The sequence below is a fragment of the Dreissena polymorpha genome, chromosome 9 (genome assembly GCF_020536995.1).
Source record: "Dreissena polymorpha isolate Duluth1 chromosome 9, UMN_Dpol_1.0, whole genome shotgun sequence".
NCBI lineage: Eukaryota > Metazoa > Mollusca > Bivalvia > Myida > Dreissenidae > Dreissena > Dreissena polymorpha.
In genome coordinates, this window is record NC_068363.1 from 2,621,996 (window position 1) to 2,631,600 (window position 9,605).

A 9,605-nucleotide genomic window follows, 5' to 3' on the forward strand; every position below is an offset into this window, starting at 1 on the left:
TCAAAAGACTCGTAATAACAAGTATTTAACAATAGAAGATACTGACTTAACAAAGCCATAAAAACGACTACAACTACACAACACGCGTTTTTAACATGCTGCGGACGACTTTGGACATAACTTATCAAGAATAAATAATACTAACGTGTTACTATCAACTTTGTCGGATATCGCGATACACTTAAGTAAGTAGGATATGTGATAATCTAGCAGTCACAATAAATGTACCGTACACATGTACATCACTATTTTACATTATTATTTCATTGAATTTTAAAATGTTATAATCAATAGAAAATATAGAACTGTGATTAATTAGTTTGCAGAAGTAAAATTGTTACTTTAAACTTTCTGCTCAGTATCTACTTATGGTAAGGCTGTTCTATGCCAACATAAATTTAATATTGATTTTTGTCAAAGTTTATATTTAAAACTTGATTGTTTAAAAAAGAATATTTATTAAAAAAACAACAAAAAAACTATGTGTGTGTCTATCGGAATTGATATGAAAGTAATTAGCAGTACGTATATGCATAAGCAATTACAAAATTATGCTTATGCATACTATCGTTTAAGGCTTGCATTTGCATAAGCATTTACATTCTTAATGCGGTAGTTAAAATATGACACCAAGTTATACAATTTGAGATCTAATTAAAAAAACGTTGAAAGTGCGAAAATTGTTTTAGATAGGATTATGGAGAATAATAAAGCCACAGCCCGTTGAAGAAGACATCCTTCAGAGACATTATCATGGCCTACAAACATCTGACACTGAGACCTGATTGCAGATGAGATGAATGTCATAAAAAGTGAACATCGTGATCAATTCCTTCAATTACTCCATTCACTATTATAATATTTCCAAAATGTGCGTTTATGTTACCTGTTGTTTTGTATACTTTTCCATCTATTGTATAGGCAATTATGCACCTGCTTCAAAGTGACTTTCGGGCGTTCACAAGAATTTCTCTCATTCATATCTTAATCTTCCTATACTCTTGGATATGTTTAATGTCAAAAAGAATAATTAAAGCTGACATAATGGGATGTATAAGCGATCTCATATATTCTATAATTGTGTATTGTGTTAATGATGTACCGGTATATGTTGTGGTGATAGATACCAGGTACAAACATCATTGCAGACAGCTATCACTTCATTTTCAATACCAGATATACATATAAATATATATATAAATATAATTGGAAACTTGTGATAACTCAGAAACAAAACAGGGAGACCGATTTTATTTCAGAATTATGACAAACATTTTGGGTGGTCAACATGAGGTGGGATAGGTAGGGATTCCAGCTGGTTGGCCCCTCCATGCAGCCCTGGTACACTGGGGATAAAAAAGTGTAAAATACTCAAATCAACTGCACACGTTGCAAAGGTCTTAACTAAGTGTCGGCACATAATAAATCATTTGCATATCTATAGGTCAAGTATATTTTGACAAACTTATTTTTTCAAACACCCATCATTGACATACTGGAATTTCGTTCACTGACAAAGGTACAACATATCGTAAAATAACAATTACTTTTGTCTTACCGACCAACACTTATAAACTTAACATAAAATGGACTGCCATTCTGTTTTAAGATAATAGTGAATGTGCGACTGTTTGTTTACAGATTTGCAATACAATCAAACATTGGGACAAAATATTTACCAAGTCTTCCTTATTCATACCTCATTTTACAAACGCCCGTAACGGGTTGTTATAATATGAGTCGCGTTCTGAGAAAACTGGGCATAATGTATGTGCGTAAAGTGACGTCCCAGATTAGCCTGTGGAGTCCGCACAGGCTAATCAGGGACGACACTTTCCGCCTAAATTGGATTTTTGCTATAAAGAGACCTTATTTAAACGAAAAATGTCATAAAAGCGGAAAGTGTCGTCCCTGATTAGACTTGCGGACTGCACAGGCTAATCTGGGACGACACCTTACGCACATGCATTATACGCAGTTTTCTCAGAACGCGACTCATATGTATTTAAGTTGGTTGGAGAGCGGGATTCGATCACGCATTCTTCAAATCGCGATGAATATTATATAAATTATTTACAATACTATGTTTACAACCGAAATATATGGTTATTTAAGTTTGGATATCCGATATTGAGTGTTCATAATATTAGCGTAATTTTTGCTTTAACTTACAGCTGACACCCCATTGGATGCCTGGGGGCTGAGAGGACAGCGACAAGTGTTGCCATACACGCGTCTTCCTTCGCCAGGTTTGATGAACAGGTCGAACACCAAACAACCTGTAACAACCGCGTGGATTAAACGTCGCCTATCTATTGCAGAAAACTAGTAAAATGTAAATACAATGTACAATACTTGCGTATCAATGTTCCTCATAAACAGCAATGATAGCACGTGTTATTTACACTACATCAAACAAATATCAATAAGGTAGTATAAATAAAGCAATATAATGTACCAGGTTTGCACCTGCACGAGTCTCTGGGTCCCTCGCAGCTCTTGTCTAGTTCATTAACGCACACATTCCCACACTGACAATCTCTGTAAACACACCAACATAAATTAATCTGAAAATAAAAGGTATGTTAATACGCATCGGTACGTCCATTTTCATACGGCATGGTTTACATTAAAGCGGGAAGCGCACACGTTGGGCTGTACATTTTACATTTGAATTGTGTTGTTGTTTTTTCTTTTTCATTTACGTTTTATTGAAGTAAGTGTACTGCTTTTCTTACTTTAATTTAATTTCGTGCTTCAGGATGTACGTGGCAGTTAAGTTTTACGAAAATGTAACTTAACTGTTTTTACTGTAACACCGTCTTCGCAACATACGCATGATATTTTGGATTGTCGATTCAAAAACGGGTTGGATATTAAATAATGGAATAACAAAAAGGAATAACGTATTATGAAGAATTAAAAATGATAAAACAATTAAAGCTCCCTAAACGAAGCGGATATCAGAATCTATTATCATTTGTTAAACCACAAATACTTTTTTTTATCGCGTGATTGTTACGACATGGCATATCTTGAATCATGGGAAAAACAGACGATATATTTTACTGCGAGTTTTATTTTGTTATTCTAAATGGAGTTTAACTGTGATTTGAAAACAAATGACCCCGTTGAACTATTTTTTCTTCCTCTTTCTTTTTTTTTTTTTTTGGGGGGGGGGGGGGGGAAACCATGAATTGTTTGGGCAAATTTGGTTGACATAGATATAATTATGTGGAGCAACGTCACAAGCAAGAAACTATTATTTTACATAAATGTAAGGACGTTGCAATCGGGAAATTCATAAATGATACATGTATTACTTTAATTCACCAAAACAATGATCACTGTTGATATCCATTTGATGTTTATTGACATGAAAGCAAATTTGAATTGTAATACAAATATATATATATTATATTAGTTGCTTCAATCAGTTTTTTCACTTTTTTTTACTCATTTTTGTCCTTAATGATATATTTGTGGTTCATCCAATTGTTGCTATATTCATATTATTTAATGCCTCAGTCAAATACAAAACAACTGTTACGCTGGATTGATATTTCATTGTTTTTATAAAAGCAAAAGATGACTCAAACAAACAAACAACACACAATATTGCATTCTGTGAGTAACATACACTAATTTAAACTTCCGTGTACGTCCTTAATGACTCTTTCTTAATTTTAACTGGTAGCAAGAACTCACGTTAAGTTCAAGCAAGAGTATTGTCCGTCCACCACCGAAGGCATAATAGCCATGGCTACCAAAATAACTATTATGAGCACCTTCATGTTTCAGTTGATTCCTGTAAGTGCAATATCTACAAAACAAATTAGCATATGTGTGCAATATCTGAATTAAATAAAACAATCTTTAGCCTTAAAGACATTGTTTGTGAGAAAAACTGAACAATGTCTTAATCCAATAAGTCTTTCTGGTAAAGAGTAAATATTCAATGTGTAAATGACACTTATCAAAAGATGTTTAGCAAATACTTTAAATACACGTCAATGAAATATATCAAAAGACGTCGAACAAATACTTAAACATTTAACCAAATATAACGTCTTCAATGAATGAAAATAGGTACATACCAAATAGATGTTTTAAAACGAAAGTTAAATTAAACAAAGAAAATTGTGTAGATAAAAAATTACATATTTTTGTTTTGTTGATTTGGACAAATTAAATATTAAAAAATAAAATAAAATAGTATTCACGGTAGATATCTCATTATATAAAAATGCACTTATTGTACGCAACTCAAGAATCATTATACAAATATGTACACTCAATCCATAATAAATATTTTGAGATATACGTTCATAATTTCATAAAGTAGTGGTTGTGATTTATAAAGAAGTGACTTTAACAATAAATAAACATAAGAATAAATAGGAAAAAAGCAAATGTCAATAAAGTAAAATTCTTACCTAAAATCAAAAAGATTTATTTAGTCTTTCCGTGATTTGTATTTTCAAAGTCCGATGTTAAGTGACTTAACCACGAAAGTATTGTTCTTAATATAGTCCTTTGGAAAGAAGTTACTAGAAACTTATTCGCGCAGTAAACAGACATGCTATTTCTGATTAATTGCTCGCTTACCAACCACAATTCAAAAATATTAATTAATTAAATCAACAATGTGTTAACCAAGTACATGTTACGTTTCGCAATTCTCAACTAAAGAGTGTAGTTTTTCTCACATGCAAACTCGCCGCTTCTGTCGCTATTGTAAACGGTATCTTACGGCGACGTCTCCGTTTATAATAAGCGACTTGAACGCACTGGTACAAATGAGCAAATGATGGATGTTACTACAAATTTAATGAGCGCACATGATTTTTTAACAGTATTTCATGATTTGTAAAGGGCGTTTTAATGTTGAATTGACGTATTCAGATTACGCGTCTGCGAAGTATAAAACGTAACGCTTACTAAACTCCATAACGACGAAGCGACATATAAACAGGTATTGTATTTTTTTATTGAAATACAATATTTAACGAATAGACGCATATTATTTGCCGGTTCAAAGTTTACATCAACTCTATATCCTTAATTACACTACCGGGGTTATGTTATATTATCATAATTTATAGAAAAGTTTTTAATCCCACTTTTACAGCGAATACGGTTGATTAAAGGCCCGTTTATTAAATTTCATCTATAATCAACGGCACGTGCTACGTTGTTAGGCTACGTTGTCAATAAATGTAGTTCCTTGTATATAACAAATTAATGTTATATTGATGTTATAAAACTTTAAGATTTGCAATTCAATATGAATAAAAGTGTAATTAATAACGCACGACTCTTTGTCACAGAACGATATTCTGAGTTAAAAAAATGATCATTTGATCAGCGGTTATTTTTGGAACGCGGAGTAATACACTGATCTTGTTTTCACTACAGTCATTATCAAAGTACGACAAACACTCATGAAAACGGGAAATTATCCAGTTAAACTCATTTTGTTTAAATAAAAAGGTTTACTAAATAAAAAGTGGGATAAATAGAATAATATGTTAGTGTTGATTATATATCAGGTTTATCATGCTCGGCATGAAAACGAAAAGCACTCGCCAAGGCTCGTGCTTTTCGTTTTCTAAGCCTCGCATGATAAACCTGATCTACAATCAACACTAACCTATTATTCTCTATTTGTCTATCTACTCAAATAACTTTTTTTATTTTCATTATACAAATGTGAAAAGCCTTTTATTTTACGATAGATAATTCACACGAATGCAAGTCGTTCTTCTCATTTAATGCTTTCCACTTAACAATATTTTTGTTTTAAATTGTTTATCAATTCTTTAAAAAAGTGTTTACTCATTACTGCTTAAAGTTTAACAGATGCTTTTTTGATCGTTTATCTTTTAGCTGCGATTTCGTCGTTTTGCGATGTGCATTGATGCCTATTTGAAAATCAAATATCAAGATAAAGCTAACAACCCGTATGACATTATTTCTGTTGCGGTCAAGTCTGCCGCCTTCAATCGTATCTAATAGGTAATTGGCATTTTCCGTTTGTTTATATATCGTTTCACGATTTTGGTAGGGGTTTGTTAATACACTGATCTTAACAATTTTGTGATAACTATGTTAACAGTTTGTTACCAAAAGTTCTTAAATAGCAACAAAGACTTTATTATATTATTATATCTTTGAAGTGTAACGTGTAACTCAATGTAGTTCAATACATTTCAAGTTATGGGCGAATAAGTAAATGGACTTAACTCTCCAAAACGGCGTACGCGACGGCGGTTGCATCGATTGCCATGTTTTGGGCGGCGATTGTGGCGGCGGCGGCAGCGGCGTTGGTGGTGGCCGAAAGGCCTTTACTTTAAGCGGATACGCAGAGCGGATGGTTGTACGTAGTAAGCAAGTACACGCATGTACAAGTCAATTTTAACTGGCAACCATGACACGTTGTTTTTTGCAATGAGCGTCTGTATTTAATATATACTTAAATTTGTAATTTGATGGTATTTGAATATTAAAATGTAAAAATAAATTTTACTATTTTTATCAATTTTAATATCTCAATTGCCATTTGTCTACTCCATACTGAAATGTTTCTTCCTTTTACTTCTCGTTCTAAATAAAGGTATCGCTCATAAAACTGTGTCATTTGTTTGTAAAAAATATAGTGTATTTACAAAGTCAAGATCACAATTTCAATATTCTCTAAAATAACGTTTTATGTTTTATAGACTGCAGTGCAGTAAACAAGTATTGTACAACACTGATATAATCGTAACGTTTTAAATATAACATTAAGGAATAAGGCAACAACAACCCAATGAAACAGCCTATTTTTGTGTTCGAAAACACATTAGCATATATTTGAAATTAATTCATTATCTCTTTGATTGCTAATGTACTAAATCATCAATTTTATAATCAATGTATGTTTGGTGGTTAATTATAAGGCGTCTGTGAATGTTCTTTTATAACTAAAATTATATCTAAAAGTCTAATATATTTAATTTGCTTTATGTTCATTTCAATTCGTATAAGCTGTGTTTGATGTTTTTTTTCACAACATGAGTTATATTTGAAACTAATTACACTTAAATTATTTTATAAGAATGCTTATATGATATATATTTTCACAAGAAACAAACAAACTTACCTCTTACACTGATATTAGTTATCTGTTGAATGCGATATCCTGTTATGTGTTCGACAGTATTTATAGACAACTCGCACGTTTCACCGATGCGTGCTCGTGCCTTTGGTGACAATTTATGGGAATCAAATGGTTTTAAACTATGCAGGCTGATGGCAGTTTAACATGAATAATCGAATTATATTCGTTTAGCTTTAGGTAAACAGATTGCATGCCATATAAACGTGATACATTAAGTGTCGTATTAAGACAGTAATTCAAATACAAAATGGCGAAACTATATGTATGTTTTCCCTTTTGCAGATTAATATGAGTCGGAGAACGTGATATTAATTTAGATGAGGTCTTAATTGAGAGCACTTGTTTGTCTGTTTTGTAACATTAAGTCGATGAATGTTATGTTAAATGAATTATGCAATGCAAACAATTGACATACGAAACGAAAAGAGGATAAGATTGTATTGACCTTACACCGATCAAATAATCTTATATCGTTATTCGCTTTATTTAAAGTGTTCAAGATTGCTTTTGCTCAACGCTGTTGGAAGCTGAATGACGTAAAATGGGTCCAATTAGCAACCAACGAGTAGCAATTTGTTCGGGAGAACTGAGTTTTATGTTTTTATTGGCTATAATGTTGAATTGAAACATCCAACGGGGTACGTTGTTTTTAACAATGTATATAGGACTATTATAGAATTGTATAGGATTATTATTTACCCAGCCAATTTTGACGGAACCCTTCTGACATTTACCTCGGTATACATGACTAAACAGATTTATCAACGAATTTATTTCAACTCTAGCGAACAACAGCTGGTCCTAATTAGTATACACATACACAACAAGAACGTTACAACTCGGTTTATTTGGCATACGAGGCCTTCGGTCATATTACAAGCATTGCAAGCATCAAGTGATGCAGATAGAATCGTTCGGATACACTTTGTAATACTAACATTAATTTGAGAGTGGCATGTTGAGTGGCATGTTGAACAGTATTCTTAAATTATACACATTAACGAAGTACAAGTATCGTACTTACATAACAAAATAATAAAAAATTGCAAACGGGGTTTAACCTGATATCTATATTTACATCAATTATGTTAACTGGTTGCTAATTGTTTTATTAAACAATTAACAATAATCAGCTAAAAAGTTAAACCGTTTATTCGACTGTTTGTATAATTAACCATCAATAATTTTTATTATCTATTAAAATGTCAATTCAAATGACGCTAATACCATATATACATAGTTTAACAATAAGTGTTTAAAGTTAAACTTGGCGCCCAGATCTGTACATTAATCGTTGTGCTATGCGTCGGTAAATTGGAAACAATTGTAACAATGGCATAAATAACTTGTGTCCGAGAAGCTTGAACGTTGTTGCCTGTATAATTTATACTGGGTAGATCGCCTGGTAATGCTAAGGTCAGGCTGGTGCCAGTGTTAAGATCTAGTACATCTCGAAGGTTATACGATGGTTCTGTTTGGAAGAAGGTGTTGGTGATGCTGAGGTCATGGTGTGAGAACAGCTCGTCGAGTCACTGCCTATTCTCATTAATCTTTTAAACGCCGAATTTTTCAAGACAAGGGGATCAAAAGTTTAAGTCTGCGCTTATTCTGGCATTCGTGATCTTCCTCGGGGATCCTATTGATTAGCGAGTGTAGCTGGCTGTATAACTCGTCATTGAAATACTCATTGAAAATGTAGACTGACAAAGAGGTTGTGTGTAGGCGGAGTGGTACAAATCTATCAGTTCCTTGTGGCCTGTTTCTGTCTTCCCATCAGAAGATTCCGGACAACGAAACCAACGCAGTAACCTGTGGCGTCATCCAAACTAGTAATTACCATAAGGATGAAAGTTAAGTCCTTTAATTAAAGGGTTCCAGAATCAGAAGACCGATTGTCTTGCAGTGTAGCAATTTCGACATGGAGTCTTAAAAGCTCATCGTTAATAAGTGTGGTCTTCCGGGCAAAGCTGATGGTCTAGAGGGCATTCAAGGTGCTCAGTTTGAGTGCAGGACAGGAGGTTTCATTTTTTTAATTGCCTGATGAAGTCCGTTTGCCAAGTGTTGTACAACCCTGAGCCATATCGCACCAAGAAAGGCAGGTGGCAGCATCTAACTTTTTCAAGCCGAATTTTTTAAGACAAGGGGATCAAAAGTTGAAGTCTGCGCTTATTCTGGCATTCGTGATCTTCCTCGGGGATCCTATTGATTAGCGAGTCTAGCTGGCTGTATAACTCGTCATTGAAATACTCATTGAATATGTAGACTGACAAAGAAGTTGTGTGTAAGCGGAGTGGTACCAATCTATCAGTTCCTTGTGGCCTGTTTCTGTCTTCCCATCAGAAGATTCCGGACAACGAAACCAACGCAGTAACCTGTGGCGTCATCCAAACAAGTAATTACCATAAGGATTAAAGTTAAGTCCTTTCATTAAAGGGTTCCAGAA

The 9,605-nt window shown here is 33.4% G+C and overlaps 1 protein-coding gene across 2 annotated transcripts; it reads right to left on the minus strand.

The window, feature by feature from the left end:
• Positions 1–1,236: 1,236 nt before the first annotated feature.
• On the minus strand, positions 1,237–7,245 carry LOC127846391 (uncharacterized). Of its 2 annotated transcripts, none has more exons than XM_052377604.1 (5): positions 7,145–7,245; positions 3,709–3,823; positions 2,459–2,541; positions 2,173–2,279; positions 1,237–1,346 (listed from the first exon to the last, which is right to left on the minus strand). In XM_052377604.1, exons 2-5 carry the CDS (start codon positions 3,792–3,794, stop codon positions 1,284–1,286), a joined length of 339 nt encoding a protein of 112 aa, XP_052233564.1. In that variant the 5' UTR covers positions 3,795–3,823; positions 7,145–7,245; the 3' UTR covers positions 1,237–1,283. The 2 variants fall into 2 exon arrangements, with proteins under 2 accessions (XP_052233564.1, XP_052233565.1); XM_052377605.1 differs by lacking the exon at positions 7,145–7,245 and adding an exon at positions 4,437–4,528.
• Positions 7,246–9,605: the final 2,360 nt, after the last annotated feature.

What these genes read in the sequence shown, in the direction of transcription:
- LOC127846391 (XM_052377604.1), bottom strand. Translation starts at nt 3,794, where the DNA reads ATGAAGGTGCTCATAATAGTTATTTTGGTAGCCATGGCTATTATGCCT. An exon ending in TACTCTTGCTTGAACTTAAC is followed by an intron (nt 2,542 to 3,708) that starts GTGAGTTCTTGC and finishes GTGTGTTTACAG; the next exon opens with AGATTGTCAGTGTGGGAATG. An exon ending in CTCGTGCAGGTGCAAACCTG is followed by an intron (nt 2,280 to 2,458) that starts GTACATTATATT and finishes CGGTTGTTACAG; the next exon opens with GTTGTTTGGTGTTCGACCTG.